The sequence below is a fragment of the Enhydra lutris genome, unplaced genomic scaffold (genome assembly GCF_002288905.1).
Source record: "Enhydra lutris kenyoni isolate GAN:26980312 unplaced genomic scaffold, ASM228890v2 scaffoldscaffold56, whole genome shotgun sequence".
Taxonomy (NCBI): domain Eukaryota; kingdom Metazoa; phylum Chordata; class Mammalia; order Carnivora; family Mustelidae; genus Enhydra; species Enhydra lutris.
In genome coordinates this window covers 8,720,618-8,737,350 of record NW_019154140.1, presented here as the reverse complement: position 1 = coordinate 8,737,350, position 16,733 = coordinate 8,720,618, and the positions used below count along the sequence as shown (strand labels likewise).

At 41.4% G+C, this 16,733-nt stretch overlaps 1 protein-coding gene across 4 annotated transcripts in view; it reads left to right on the top strand.

Moving 5' to 3' along the window:
• LOC111157973 (LIM domain and actin binding 1) overlaps positions 1-16,733 on the top strand; it is a 58,692-nt gene that overhangs the window by 7,849 nt on the left and 34,110 nt on the right. For all 4 annotated transcript variants that reach the window (XM_022519743.1, XM_022519741.1, XM_022519740.1 and 1 more), the window contains exons 2-3: positions 6,010-6,055; positions 14,521-14,985. In XM_022519743.1, the coding sequence (XP_022375451.1) occupies positions 6,010-6,055; positions 14,521-14,985 (511 nt within the window). The remainder of the gene's footprint in view (positions 1-6,009; positions 6,056-14,520; positions 14,986-16,733) is intronic.

Below are 16,733 nucleotides of genomic sequence, written 5' to 3'. Positions count from 1 at the left end.
CTACACACTCTCTGTAGATGATATCATTCATATACTCCCATGGCTTTACCATCTGTGGACAGACAAGTCCTAAATTTATATTGCTAGCTCAGATCTCTCTTCTGAGCTCTAGACACATGTATCTAATCACTGCTACCACTAAATGGCTAACACTGAACTCCTTATCTCCCCCATCCCCAAATTTGCTCCTCCTCCAGAGTTCCCCATCTTAGTAAACAGTGATTCCATTGACTCAGCTGCCAGAAACCTGGGAATTGTTCTTTTTTTTTTTTTTTTTAATTTATTTATCTGACAGGCAGAGATCACAAGTAGGCAGAGAGGCTGAGAGAGAGAGTGGAGAAAGCAGGCTCCCTGCTGATCAGAGAGCCCGATGCGGGGCTCGATCCCAGGACCCTGGGATCATGACCCGAGCCGAAGGCAGAGGCTTAACCCACTGAGCCACCCAGGCGCCCCTGGGAATCGTTCTTAACTGCATCTGTGCCCTCCCTCATGGCCAATCCTGTTGATTCCACCTCTGAAATACATCTCAAGTCTATTCACTCTCTTTCTCTTCAAGACCACCAACCTGGATCATAGCCAGCATCACCTCCCACTAATGCCACCTCCTTTCTCAGCCCCTCCAGTCCATTCTCCATACAGTCTCAGGAGCACTATTTTATTTTAGGCTACTTTTTAACTTTTTAAATTATCAGTTTCAGAGGAGGAACTTAGTGATTCATCAGTTGCATATAACACCCAGCACATCAAGTCCCCTCCTTAATGCTCATCGCCCTATTATCCCTCCCCCCTACCCCTGCCTCCAGCAACACTCAGTTTGTTTCCTCTGATTAAGAGTCTCTATGGTTTACCTCCATCTCAATTTTCATCTTATTTTATTTTTCCTTCCCATCCCTTATGTTCATCTGTTTTGTTTCTTAAATTCCACATATCAGTGAAATCATATGGTATTTGTCTTTCTTTAACTGACTTATTTCAGTTATTTAGTTCCATCCACATTGTTGCAAATGGCAAGATTTCATTCTTTTTTATGGCTGAGAAATATTCCATTGTGTATGTATATTACATCTTCTTTATCCATTCATCTGTGGTTGGACATCTGGGCTCTTTCCATAGTTTGGCTGTTGTGGACATTGCTGCTGTACACATTGGGATCCATGTGCCTCTTTGAATCACTATGTTTGTATCCTTTGGATAAATCCCTAATAGTGTAGGGTAGCAGGGTAGTGAGCCGTAGGGTAGCTCTATTTTTAACTTTTTGAGGAACCTCCACACTGTTTTCCAGAATGTCTGCACCAGCTTTCATTCCCACCAATAGTGTAAGAGTGTTCCCTTTTCTCTGCATCCTTGCCAACATTTGTTGTTTCCTGACTTATTAATTTTAGCCATTTTGACTGGTGTGAAGTGGTATCTCATTGTGGTTTTGATTTGTATTTCCTTGATGCTGAGTAATGGGGAGCATTTTTTCATGTGTCTGTTGGCAATTTGTACCTCTTCCTTGGAGAAATGTCAGTTTATGTCTTCTACCAATTTCTTGACAGGATATTTTGTTTCTTGGGTGTTGAGTTTGTTAAGTTCTTTATAGATTTTGGATACCAGCTCTTTACCTGATAAGACATTTGCAAATATTGTCTCCCATTTGGTAGGTTGCCTTTTACTTTTGTTGACTATTTCCTTTGCTGCGCAGAAGCTTTTTATCTTGATGAAGTCCAAATAGTTCATTTTCGCTTTTGTTTCTCTTGCTTTGGAGACGTGTCTAACAAGAAGTTGCTGTGGCTGAGGTCATAGAGGTTGCTGCCTGTGTTCTCCTCTAGGATTCTGATGGATTCCTGTCTCACGTTTATGTCTTTAAGTCATTTTGAGTTTATTTTTATGGAGTACACTTTCAAAAACATGAATTGGATCAACACCCATTCCTTGTACCTAGGATTATGTTCAAAACGCTCACCATGGCCCACAAAGACTCTGCCTCCCCACACCATCTTTTACCCTCTCCCCTTCTCACTGTGCTCCAGCAACACTGGAGTTCTTTGTGTAACTTACACACCTGAGACACTTTCTTGCCTCGGGGCCTTTGCATGTGCTAGTTTTCTGTGCCTGGAATGCTTCCCCCACCGCACCTGCCCCCAACCCGGGCCTTGTTTTGCCTGGCTAACTCCTCTGGTCAAACTTCACATCTCAGTCTAAAAGTCATTTTTTCAAGACTTTCCTTCATACGTACAACACACACACATACACACATATATATACACACACATATATAACAATAAATCCTTCAAAGAAAAAGAACACAGTATTATGAAACAACCTAACAAAAGAACCAAATTGAGAAGGCAGTGGGTGGGCTGTGTGCGTGTGTGTGTATATATATTCATGTGCTTATGTGTTTAGCCTGTAAGCTGTCTGAGAGCAGGAACTGTATCTCTTTGGGTTATTTCTTTTCCTACTTTTCTCTAGTGCTTGGAACATATTGCTTAAATGAAAATTCAGCTGTTCTGAAATGGAGAAAGGGACATGCCAAATAGTATGTACAGGGCTGCCTGGGTGGCTCATTCGGTTGAGTGTCGGACTCTTGGTTTTGGGTCAGGTCACGATCTCAGGGTCCGTCCCGGGATTGAGCCCTGCGTTGGGCTCCATGCTTAGCAGGGCATCTGCTTGAGGTTCTTTCCCTCTTCCCCTGCCTCCCCCCACAGTAAATAAATCTCAAAAAAAAAAAAAAAAAAAAAAAAAGAATAGTAGGTACGATACTATCCCATATTTGTTTTTTTTTTAATATGTATTTTGGATGCTAATCCCTTATCAGATATATGATTCACAAATATTTTCTTTCATTCCATGGATTCCCATTTCACTCTGTTGATGATTTCCTATGAAGCACAGACTTTGTTACAGTTCAGTTTGTCTACTTTTTCTTTTATTGCCTCTGCTTTTACTCCAAGAAATCATTGCCAAAGTCAATCTCATGAAGCTTGGTCCCTATTTTCTTCTAAGAGTTTTATAGTTTTAGTTCTTACACTTAGGTCTTGAGTCCATTTGACTTAATTTTATATGTGGTGTTAGGTAAGGGTCCAACTTTTATTGTTTTTGCCCATGGATATCCAGTTTTCCCAGCATCACTTGTTGAAAAGACTGTCCTTTCCCTGTTAGATGGTCTTAGCACCTTTGTTGAGAAGCCTTTGATTACATATGTGAGGGTTTATTTCCAGGCTGCATTCCATTCCATTGATCTATATGTCTATCTTTATGCCAATATCACACTGTTTTATTGTTGTTTTTTAATTGTGGTAAAATGTATATAACACATAATTTATCATTTTAACCATCTTTAAGTATACAATTCAGTGCATTAAGAACATTCACATTGTTGTGCAGCCATCAGCACCATCCCCTTTTCTTTTTTATAGCTGCATAGTATTCTAAACAAGAATAGGTTATATTTTCTTTACCAGTCCTCTACTAATGGACATTCAGCTTGTTTTCAGTATTTTGTTGTTACAATTAATGCTATGACAAATAGTCTAACATAAAAGTCATTTTTGCTTTTGTGAATATATCTATAGGACAAATTCTGAAACAAAATTGACAAATCACAACACTTGTGCTTTTGTGATTTTTGTAAAATTGACAAAATGCCTTCCATTAAGGTTTTATTAATTTATCCTCAGTATTTAGCTTTTTAAAAAATTTTATTTATTTGCTAGAGAGAGAGCGAGCACAAGCAGGGGGAGCAGCAAGCAGAGGGAGAACAAGACTCCCCACTGAGCGAGGAGCCTGATGGGGAACTCAGTCTCAGGAACCTGGGATCGTGACCTGAGCTGAAGGCAGATGCCTAACCAACTGAGCCACCCAGGCATCCCAGTATATTAGCTTTAAAAGAAAAAAAATCTTTTCCTACTTCATAGGTGAAGAATTTTAGTGTAGTTGGAATTTTCATTTTGAAATTGAACATCCTTTTTGTTTAAGAACCATTTGATATCCTTTTGTGTGAATTGTAGGTTTGTATCTGGGCCCATTTTTCTACTAAGTTGTTTGTGGTTTTCTTATTGATTTGTAAGGGTTCTTTTTAATTTATGAAAATTAGTCATCAGTCTGTAATATAAATTGCCAGGTATCTTTCCAGCTTGTCACTTGCCCATTATCTTCCATAACCTATTTTGGTCAATGAAATACCAGAGATTTTTGGAAGCCTTTCACCCTACTTTGTTAGAAAGCTCTGGTCAGTTGCAGAGTAATTCCCAGCCTGGTGAATGAGATGCTTATTAATATCTGATTGTTAAAATTCAAACAGTGTCAGAACTGGAAGAGACCTTAGAAATCTTCTCACATAGTTATTTAATTTTATAGATGAGGCCCAAGTAAATGGAGTGATTTAACCCAGGTTTTATAGCAGCAGGTAAGCCATATATATAGAGAGAGGGGGGGGAGAGAAACCTTTGACTATATTTGAAATATTATGTGCCAGAATCAGGGCATTTTTCTGGTCTTCATTTTGAACGAAGTTATTCTGCGTAACACACACTAAGAGAGTTCTGAACTTATAAAGGTATTTTTGAGTTGAAAGTTGTTTTTGGCAGAGACGAGGGCCCTTCCCCCATTCTGCTTTTTATCTTTTTCTCTCACTTCCTTTTCCTTCTCTAAATGTCTTGTGAATTCAGAAATTCTACCTTAAGACAGAGAACAAGTAGGCCTTTTCTTTCTTTCTTTTTTTTTTTTTAAAGATTTTATTTATTTATTTGACAGATAGAGATCACAGGTAGGCAGTGAGGCAGGCAGAGAGAGAGAGAGGAGGAAGCGGGCTCCCCGCTGAGCAGAGAGCCCGATGCGGGGCTCGATCCCAGGACCCCGGGATCATGACCCGAGCCGAAGGCAGAGGCTTTAACCCACTGAGCCACCCAGGCGCCCCCAAGTAGGCCTTTTCTAAGGTGTGTTGATGCTGAGTTGTAGGCATGTAGGCTCAAGGGAGTCATGGGGTGGGGATTCTCTGGGTAATAGCCCTTTCGGTGTTTGACTCGGAGGCCCTGAGGAAGCCAGGTGAGGTGGTTCTGGGTGGTCTGGGAATTTGGTGCAGCCTAGACCCCCCAGCCCATCTTTGTCTTCAAATGGAGAAAACCTAATCCCCCCTGAAAAGTCCTGGGACTTCAGTTGTTTCTGAGATCTTCTGGTCCAAGTAATAAAGATGATTAAAGTAATAATAAAATTAAAATAATTAAACCATACATGCCTGTTTATCAAATCTAAGATGCCGTTCCCTGTAGCCTGGCCACTATTTCATGCGTCACTAAGAAAAAATACTACTAATTAAAAGGACTGATGCTTTCTTAGCACATAAACTTTTCTCACGTATCACCCTTATACATACCTAAAACAGTAATTTTTCTTTCAATACCAAATCATAGTATAATTTCTTTAAAGACATTTTAAGCGACATTTAAAACATGTGCAATACCATCAAATACATTGAGCTAAAGTGACAATACCAACAGCTTAGATCAAATTCACACATGACCAGGAAGTGTAACTACCTCTGCATCATTTGGCAAGAATTAGAAGATCTCAGAGGCATTAGTGTGGGGGAAGTGTGCATCCTCGGGTCAATGCAGTGTTCTATCCTTTGACTAATTCCAAAGCCTTATTACACATGTGATCTCAGTCTTCACAGCAACATGGGAAGTAGATCTATAAAGCCATTTTCTAGGTAAGGAAGCTGAGACTTGCCAGAGATCACAGTTAATGAGTGATTAAAGTAGGACTTAAACCCCAGACTTTCTGCTCTACCTACTCATTTGCCAGCATTTGACCTCCTCGCGTTGGATCTTTCTGTTAGACCAGACTAGATGACTGGAACAGTGCCAGAAGTGAGGGCCACTCTGATTTTGTGTTTCTTCTAATAGAATTGATTAAAGACACTTGCTGGCAAAAATATATAGGCAGAAGTCATTTCGTAAAAGATTTTTAAAAAGTAAAAATATAATTTAATTAAGGACATTCTCTTTCTCCCCCTCTTCTCTGAAGGTACCAGAAAGCAGCTGAAGAAGCAAACATGGAAAAGAGGAGAAGTGTAAGTACTGAGAAGCCCCGGGGCCTGTGGAGCTTCCCGAATGGAGCCTGGGTGGCCGAGCCACCTGCAGCCTCTGTGGGGCTTGGGCTCCACGTCAGCTGAGCGGGGCCTGAGGCCAGCTGGTCTGAACATGTGCCACTTAACGGGAGAATGTGGCTCGGGTGCAGGGAATCTTATTTTTCCACTGAAGTTCTCCTTTTGAACCCTTTTTTTTTTCTTCCCTGAGTTGAGTGAAAGATAGAAGACCAAGTGCTTTGCCTGAGGTTAGGAAAATGGCTTACTACTTCTGCTCACATTAGAATACAGGGTCCCTTGGCTTCAGCCCTTGTTACAAATCACACCACCAGAATTTCTATATTTCTGCATTTAAATGGTAGCAGCTGTGCAGCTGTTGTCGTCCTCTGGGTTCTTTGTTTAAAGCACACTTCTTGACCCACTCTAGTTAACAAATTTCTCAGCTGCAGGATCCATCAAAGGCAAAAACCTCAGAACAAGCTCTCTGCTTGTAACCATTCTGTGCTCTCCCTGCTGGCTAGCCTCCAGCTGGGCTGGAGCATGTATTTCTTTTGAAATCTTACTTGGTTTAGTCTTATGAGGGAAAAACCTCACATATTTGGGTAAGAATTCTTTAATTTGACTGGCATTGCAAAAATATCCTCCTGGCAGTTTTTAGTATCCAACCTATTTAAATTAGTACGTAATGTGCCCCTGTCAATTTGTTCTCTCTAAATGGGTAATGCTGACCACGACTTTGGCTTAATTTTCCTATAATTAAAAATTGGATCCCTCTGGTGCACTGTAAGCAAAAGCTACCATCATTTCACTCAACTGTTGGTTTCTTTTCTTTCCTCCTCCTCTCTCCTGCTTGTTATTTTTCCTCTTCCTCCTTTCCTCCTTCCTTCTTCCCTTTCATTTATTCATTTAGCGAGTATTCACAAATCACCTACAACATGCCAAGCACTGTTTTAGGCATGCATACAGACCACATGACAGCCATCATGGAGTTTTACATGATAGTGGGAGAGATGAACAATAAAGAAATTGTGGTGATTAGTGCTAAGAAACAACGCAAAGCAGGTAAGAGGGATAGAATGTAGGCTGGTTCAGGAAAGCCTCTGATGAGGGGACATTGGAGCAGAGATCTGAGGATATGAACCAGGGAGAAGAATGATTCGGGTGGCAGTAAGAATATATGCAAATGCCCTGAGTCAGGAACATTCTCAATGTGTTTGAGGAGTAGGAAAACGAGTCTTAGAGAGCCACTATAAAGACCTGGGCTTTAACTCTGATCACATGGGGCCTTTGGAGGGTTTGTATGCGAAGGAGTGATTTGATCTGACTTAAATTAAAAAAGAGGAGGGACGCCTGGGTGGCTCAGTCAGTTAAGCATCTGCCTTCAGCTCAGGTCATGATCCCAGGGTCCTAGGATCGTCCTGCACCAGACACCCTGCTTAGTGGGGAGCCTGCTTCTCCCTCTCCCTCTGCTTGCCACTCCCCCTGCTGTGCTCTCTCACTCTCTGACAAATAAATAATTAAGATTTAAAAAAAAAAAAAAAAAGAGGAAAAAGAGACTATAGGAATATTGGCAGAAGCATGGAGACAAATTATAAGACAATTTCAGTGATTTAGGCAAGAGAGGATAACAGATTGAACTGGAGTGGTAGCTCTATAAATAATAACAAGTAGTCAGGATTTATACTGAAAGAGAAAGAGAAGGATCATGCATGGCAACAGTGGCTTGGGCTCAAACACCTGGAAAAATATTATTAATAGAAATGGAGGGATGCCTGGGTGGCTCAGTTGGTTGGACGACTGCCTTCGGCTCAGGTCATGATCCTGGAGTCCCGGGATCGAGTCCCGCATCGGGCTCCCAGCTCCATGGGGAGTCTGCTTCTCTCTCTGACCTTCTCCTCGCTCATGCTCTCTCTCACTGTCTCTCTCTCAAATAAATAAATAAAAAAAATCTTTAAAAAAAAAAAAAAAAAGAAATGGAGAAGACTGTAGTAAAAGCAGGTTTAGAGAAGGGAAGATGGTAGCAGCTCAGTTTGGGGATTGTTAAATAGGAAATGCCTTAGAGACATCCAAGTAGAGATGTTATGTAAGAACTTGTATATATAAATCTGCAACTGAAAGAGATGAAGGCTGAAGATAAGATGTGTATGTATCAAAGGATCAGTGGTATTTAAAGACATGAGATGTATGAGATCAGGGAGTGAATATAGACAGAAGAGAAGAGGTCTGAAGATGGAGCTCAGGAGTACCTTGATGTTTGAAAGTTAGAGAGATGAGGAGGAAACAGCAAAAGAGATGGGGCAGGAGCAACTGGTGAAACAGCAGTAGAAACGAGAATGGGTGCCAGAAGCCAAGTGAAGAAAAGGCTTCTTAAAGGAGAGTTATTAGCAGACACACAGAGAAGCTGGGAACTGACCGTTAGATTTGGCAACACGAAGGTCATTGGTCACCTTGTGCTCTTTGGGAGTGATGGGATAAAGCTGACTGGAGTAGGTTCTAGACAGTATAGATAGATTTCTGTGAGAGTAGACAAACGTTTATGGGGCATCTCGTAGGTGCCAGATGCTGAAGACACAAAGAGGAATAAGATGCAGTCCTTGCCTTCAAGGGACTGTCTAGTTTGGAAAATAGAGTTTATAATCCCAGCGCAATTAGTACCATGTTACAGAAATACTCATGGTGCTGGGGGAGAATTTAGGAGGAACTCATAACCTGGACTATGCCATGTGAGAAAGACTTCCCAGAAGTGGTGCCTGACTAAACCCAAGGGACAGATAGGAATTAACTAAGCACAAGGGGCAAAGAAGTGGCAGAGGAAGTGACACATGGACAGCATGGAGACATGAGGACAGGCACATTTGGCATTTGAAAAGATAATTGTCACATTCACCAAGATGGAGGACTCAGGAAAAGAAACAGATCAAAGGGTGAGGGGTAAAGAGAGGAGAAAGGAGACTTCAGGCTTAGACAAGGATGAGTTTAAGATGCCTATAGAATTCCCTGGTGGAATTCCAGGTAAGGAGATATCTGGCTAGAGTTATAGGGTATGAGTCATCAATAGGCAACTGGTGGGTAAAACCGGAAAGTAGATGACATCATCTACAGGGAATAGGTAAGTGAGAAAAGAGGACCGAAGATGGAACCTTCAGGGACCCCAGCAAGTGGTGGGTTGGGGGAGGAAAGGGAACAGAGGAAGAGAAACCTGTAAAGAAGACTGAGGAGTGGCCAGAGAAATGGGAAGAAATCCAGAAAAAAAAAAGGGAGGGTATCTCACAGTAACCATGAAAGAAAGGGGTTATTAAAAGGGGGAGTGGTCAGTAATGTCAAATGTTATAGAAAGATCAAATAAAATAAAGCAGAAGTGTCCATTGCATTTGGCAGTGATGTAAACAGATAATTAAGGAAGAAAAAATAAACATATGAAAAAATGCTTAGGGGCGCCTGGGTGGCTCAGTAGGTTAAGCCTCTGCCTTCGACTCAGGTCATGATCCCAGGGTCCTGGGATCAAGCCCCGCATCAGGCTCTCTGCTCAGCAGAGAGCCTGCCTGCCCCAACCCCACCACCTGCCTCTCTGCCTTCTTGTGATCTCTGTCTGTCAAATAAATAACTAAAATCTTAAAAGAAGAAAAAATGCTTAGTCTCACTAATAATAAAAAATGTAAATTAAAGTAACCATGAGATGTAAGTTGTAATCTAAACAGTTGGCAGATTTTTTTTTATCAGATAATATTCAGTATGTGAAGAAATAAGAATGCTCATACACTGGTAGTGATAGTACAGTAACCATACTCTCCTGTATCTTGCTTTTAAACACATAATGTGCTTTTTGATATCTTCCCATATAAATATATATATTTATAATATCTAAAAAATATATATAGTATATAGAAAGGGGGGGTTGAGAGCATATGTGCCACACTGTTGGCAATGGGTATCTTGATGGGAAAGGGTAGGGAAGTCAAATAAGGAAAATTAGAGTACATATCCAAGGCATGTATACATTCCTATATTGATTGTGACTTTCCTTCCCCCCCAGTAAGTTTTTTTATTACTTTATTTTCTTTCAGACTGAGAGTGACTAGGTGGGGAGAGGGGGGCGTGGTGAAGGCCAGAGGAAACAGGAGAGAGAGAATCTGAAGGAGGCTCCATGTCCATCGCAGGGGCTGACTCTGGGCTCAATCCCACAACTTTGAGATCATGGCCCGGAACCAAAATCAGGAGTCAGATGATTAACGGATTGAGCCACCCAGGCACCCTCTTACTACTTTTGTAGTTGAGAAAATAGTAAGTTAAAAATAAGATAATAAAATGAAAATGTTAAAGAGGTCATGGATAATCTTGACTGGAGCTACTTCAGAAGTGTTTGGGTGGTAGAGGGAGCAGGAGCGGAGAGCGTGCAAGTGCAAACAGCAAATACAGACAGTGCTTTCAAAATCCTTAACTTTAAAAATGCAAGAGAGAGCAGTCACTAGAGGAACATAGAAAGTTGAGGAAGCGTTACTTTTTTTTTAAGCAAACTTTTTGTTTTGAAATATTTTCAGATTTACAGTAGAGTTCTTAAGATAGTACAGAGAGTTCCCATATATCTCCACCTACCTCCCCCTAATGTTAACATCTTGCATAACTCTCAAACATTTATTGAAACTAAGAAATTAACTAATGCAGTGCTGTTAACTAAACTATGGAATTGATTCAGATGCACCAGTTTTTCCACTAATTACAGAGGGTTGCTTTTAAGATCCACCAGAAGCCTGAATTTTCTCCTGAAGAACAGGGAGAAATATCCATATGCATTTATAGAAGTGACTGACCAGATGAAATACTTATATTCTGCCATGGAAAGCAAGTTAGAGAAACATTCAGAAGCAAGTGGGTACATTTATTCCTTCAGCAGACAGTGGGATCAGATTACATGATAGTCTAGTTTTCCAGAAATTTACTTTTCCCTTTTTCTTCCTCTTCCACTTACATCTAGGAAACACAAACACAGACCATTAATACTGCCATCAGTTATATTTTCAGGTTCCTTTCAAACATGTAATATGCCGCTTCTTGAAATCTGTACAATTTGGGCACTCATCTCCATAATGACTAGCTACCACTTTTCTGAGAAGCTCTCAGCTTAAGAATTTCTTCCCTTCCTTGGGGGCTGTACGTCCTGGTAGTCTGTGTTTGCAGCTGCACTGGAGTCTTCTACCCAACATCCTCAGCTCTTAAGATGAAGCTACCCCTGGCAAGATTTCAGCACTAAAGTTTATTTGACCCAGACTCTTCATTTGAATTGTGGAATAACAGAGACCCAAAGAGAGGAGAGGACTTACTCACAGTCATACATCTCAGATGAGCAGTGCTGGGACACATCCCAATTCCAAGTCAAATGCTCCAGCAGAAAACACATTGTGTTGCATTTCCAGGTTGTATCTAATCTGGATTTAGGAAGCCAGTTATGGTCCAGAGGCAAATCTGCCAAGGTTCCCAGCCTTGCTGGGTAGAATGAGCAGCGTGCTGGATGTCACACTTGAGAGAGGAGGCTGTCGTCATGTAGCAACCCGTAGGATCCTTGAAAACTTGCAGCCTCCATGGCTTCCCACTGCCTCTTCTAGGAAAATATTTGGGGAAAAGTTAAAACCAGCTGGAATTTCGCCTTACTGTGTGCCCCACACCCCCACTCTGGAACAGTGGAGACTAGATAGTGAATAGAAAGAACAGTAAGAGACTGTAATCCAAGTACAGGACTTGGGAGTCGACTGGATACTGTGGTTGATCATTATGAGGTGTGGCTGGAGGAGTAGGGAGGACCACCCACTTAATCTTAATTGGATCACCACTTACTGGGCACCTATTTATGTCCAATACTACACTACATGCTTTAATATAGACACATCTGTTCTCCACAATAGCCCAGTACAGTAGGTTCCAGAAATTAAACTTGCCCAAGGTCACTTGTCTGGGTGGGGCTGGAATAGACTAGTAACACGTGTTCTTTGTAGAACGTGGAAGTGGGTTATAATCCCTTCTCCAGTGGTAACCCAGGCCATCTCAATACAACACTCTTGCCATTGTGCAGTCCGGACTGCTGTCAGCTATTGCTTTTATTCTGTACCTTCTTGCTTCTTTTCCTTCCCCAGAAGGACTGGAGTCACTGCTTCTTCCCCGTTTTTGCTCTCCTCGGGTCCTAAAGACCGGCATCCTGGCATTGCCTGCCAGAAGGGATTTCAGGGTGTGGGGCCTTTCATGCTGTCAGACTGCACATCCTCTTTTGTCCCCACTTAAAGACTTCTGAATGTGTACCCTTAAGAACTCCTTTTAATAAAAGAGCACACTCACTCCTTGTTACAATGCCCCCAAGGGATGTCCTCCACCCAGGCCCTTTTAGGGACACTGTCTGTACCCTGTTCCACAGATCCCTCTCTTCCTGGTCATCCCAAGTAAAGTAGAAGTGGTCATTTTTGAGCTGCTTATAGTAACATCAAAACGTTCTAATATTCTGTCGATTTTTGAGATAGGAAGATGATGTATAGTTTTATTTTGTATTCATTTGTGTTACATAATGAATACAGATGCCCATAATCCACATCTGTTAACATCCTGATGTCTTTTCTTGCAGACTACTTTTCTATGCTTATAAATATACATTTGTATTATAAAATAGGATTATGTGGTCTTAAAAAAATTTTTTTTAAGATTTTATTTATTTGTCAGAGAGAGAAAGAGCACAAGCAGGGGGAGCAGCAGGCAGAGAGAAACAGACACCTGCTGAGCAGGGAGTCCAACTCAGGACTTGATCCTGGGACCCTGGGATGATGACCTGAGCTGAAGACAGATGCTTAACCAACGGAGCCACCCAGGTGTCCCTGTGGTCTTAAAATTTGCTTTTTTCCACTCAAAAGTATCTTATGAGCATCTTTCCATGTCAGTAAATATACTTGGATCACACGATTGCTGAGAAAAGTAGATCTAGTTACCAAGGCAAAATGCCACTTAAAGTGGCAGGGCTCCTGTTCGGCCTGGGCACGGCAGGTGCAGCTGGAGACCCAGATGACTCATCCATTGTGTGGCAGGATGTAACATCCAGCAAAGCATGCTACAGGCGATAAGGCAGCACCAGCATCCAGTTTAATTCTTTTCCAACAAGAAGACTCTTCACACTTTCTGTATTTCCAGTCCATTCGTTCTTCCACCAGTGAATCATCTTGTCAGTGAAGATTTAAACACTAAAATCAAGCAGTTGTCCTCTGTAAGTTTTTTTTTCAGACCTGGGTACTACTTGATGAAGCAGCTCCTGCAGTGTCTTCAGGAGAGTAATAGGGTGAGAGATTTAATTCCCAATATAGCTGCTAATCCTGTTTAATTCCCGGAAGTCTTTCAGTCCTAGGTGGTTTGTCCTTTCTTTCTTAGTTGAAAGACCGGTGAGTCACAGACCACAGGAACGGAGGGCACGAAGGTACTGGAGTTCGTGGCTTATTGGGAGGTGGTGCTGCTCTGTTTATTTATAGGAACGCTTTCAGAGTATGGGACATTGAATTTTACTTCGTCAAGCATGTTTCCTCTGTTATCGTGGAACAGCCCTGGCAGTTTCCAGGTTGTTTGCAATCCTACGTGTATCAATTAATTCCATTTTGACCCAGGTGAAAGTGACCTCTCTCAGATGTGTAAGTGTGTGTCTTTCAATCCAGAAAGTGGGTGGTAGTGTTTTCATATGCAGCCTGGATATTTGTCTACCAGAGGATCTGTGAAATAGTAAATTTTCTGACAACCAAGAATTTACACATGGACAGACATGAAGAGAAGAGCAGAGGGGGAAAAAAGAGGATTAGGTTCTTATGTAAAAATAAAATTTGTTCTATGCATGTAGATTATGTCAGATATGATGAAATACCATTTATGCAAATACATGTAAAAGTCTGGTGAGTTCTCTCAATTTCTACCAATACTTTCAATCCTTGATGATACTATCCACAATTACAGTACTGTATAGTTTCAGTCATACTGCGCCTTTGTCATATTTAAAAGAAAGAAAACCCCAGCAGGATTCCCCATGTAATTTTGTGACATGTAATGATGAACTTGTATTAATGTATATCTGCGGGGTTTAAAGTGTCCAGTATTTTGCTTCCTCTTTCTTGTTTTCCTTATTAATCTTTGGATAAAAATCCCTTGTTTCCCATGTAACTATCATTAGATCTGGGCTCTCCTTTCTTCTCATTTTGTCCTTATAAGGCTATCCTGTTTTATCACTTCCTGCTTCAGCTCCTGACTTTTTCTCTCTTCCCCTCTCCGTCTCCCGGGCTGGATGCTTTCTCCATGTGGCAGGGCTGTAACTGTTCACAGCTGTCTGAAACGCCAGTGGACCAGAAGCTGCTTAGAGTTCTAACTTTCATTTTACAAAGAACAACATGTTTGAATGTTTCACCAGGCAAGTTATAACTGGCACTGACTTCTTGTTCTTCTAGAACACTGAAAATCTCCCCCAGCACTGCAGGAGGGGAATCCTGACTGTGTTAAAGAAGAAGTGGGAGAACCCAGCCCAGGGCACAGAGTCTCACACAGACGCCCTGCGGAACGGCAGCGCCGAGGTCAGACACGGAGGCAGTGGTCCTGCGGGTGACTTGTCTAGAAGCTCTGCCTCTGAGGCCGAAGCTGATCAGGAAGGAAGAGCCCACCCCAGACCTAGACTCGGATCTCCTTCTGAAGCCCTTACTCAGTGTCTGTATCCCTGCACTGAGGCCAGTGAGCGTCTTAAAGACCACTCGAAAGAAAGTAAAAAAATGGAAAATTGTCTAGGAGAATCCAGGCATGAAGTAGGAAAACCTGAAATCAGTGAAAACACAGAAGCCTCAAACAAAATAGAGAAATACAATGTTCCGCTGAACAGACTTAAGATGATGTTTGAGAAGGGTGAACCAGCTCCAACCAAGGTAAGGACTGGGCCAGTGGCAGGCTTGAGAAAGCCAATTCACGTGATTTAAACAAAGCTGTTTTTCTGATCTAGACAGTTCGAGTGGTGGCCAGTATGTCTTTTGATTCAGAATTAAATGAATTAACGAAAAGTCTCGAATATTATAGATGCTAAGGTTTGCCAATCTTTGACGCAGTTTCAAGTGAAACTTACATACTGGGATTGAGGTTAATATCTAGAAACAAAGAGTTTGATGCCGATTGGATTTTGTGTTATTGTACGCGTGCCCTTTTCATTTGTCTTCCTGTGCCTTTTGTCATTTGTAGCTTTGGGGGGTGGAATTACTGCTGAATATCTCTCCGCGTGGACACAGCTGCAGGCTGAGTGTTAAGGCCGGAGTTTAATATTAAAACTGAGGCTCAGTTGTCTCTTTGCTAGCTGCCTCCTTCTCTTCTCAACTTCCTCATCTGTGCCTCCCAACAAATGTTTTCTATCAGCTAAAATCCTCTCCCAGGAAAAATCAATGAGGATAGCCAGACTAGCTGTAGCCTTCAGGAGTTTTGACTTGCAAATGCACAGGGTTGCATTTTCCTACAACTGCTAATGAAATTTGATCCTTCATGTGGATTGCAGACCGGGTACCCAGAGGGAATTACTTAACTAGAAAATGAGTTACATATGCGGGTGACTTATAACACAATCCAGGGGCTGCAGAACTGGTAAATTTTTCCAGTTTTCTCATACTTTCCTGCATATCTGGCTTTGTACATGGGGATGGTTTGTTAAAACAGTCATTATAATGAAATAAACAGATCTGACAGGAAGCAAAGCCCTCATTTTCTCTAGATTCCATCTAGATCGGAAAGCTGAAATTTTTAAACTAAATATTTGGCCCAAATCCCTACATGTGTGAAGTAATGTATAAGACCTGCTTTCTGAGACAAAAAACTCGGTAACTCATCCTCTAGTCTTCAGTTTTGTTTGACGTGACTTAGTTTATCTCTTCCCATGACTTACAGTGCCTGTAGCTTTCCTGCCTAGGAAAGTTCTTGGGTGTTTAAAGGATTGTCTACTTCGAGGATATAGTAAGAATTTTTAAAGGTTTGCAAACCTAGAACCCTTTCCTGTGCATGAGTTTTAGCTCTATTTTAACATTAAAACCAGTTGGCAAAAGATGGAGCCACAAAGTAGTTTTATGACTTTCCTTAAAACTCTCATCCCTCTCAATTTTTAGTCCTCTAGGCCTGCCAACTCCCTCTTTCTCCTTTATGGTCTTAATAAAAAAAAAAAAAATTTTTTTTTTAAATTTAAATAGGAAGAAGAATTTTAAGTGGAAGGGAAAAAATGTCAGAACTCCTAAATAGAGAGGAAGGGGTTTTGTTGTGACTCAAAGCACCATTGTAAGCCTCCTCCTCAGAGACCCTGTTAGGGGCAGGACGGCTGATGTCATGCCAGAACACACAATGTCGATTCAGTGCAAAAGCCTGGTGCGTGTCGAAACTGGCCTAAGGTAGGAAATGACTGGGATTGCAGCAAACAAAAATGCTGATTATGTGTAAGGATCTGGTGAGAGACTTTTTTCTCATAAATGTCTGGTGAGAGATGGGTCAGAACAAGCCTATCACTTTGTGGCTGGTCAGAGTAGAGAAAGACTCCATGTAAAGAAAGATCCTTCTAGATCTCTAATAGCACAGAGCAGGTAGCTTGATTGTTGTTGTTTTTTTTTTTTAAAGATTTTATTTATTTATTTGTCAGAGAGAGAGAGAG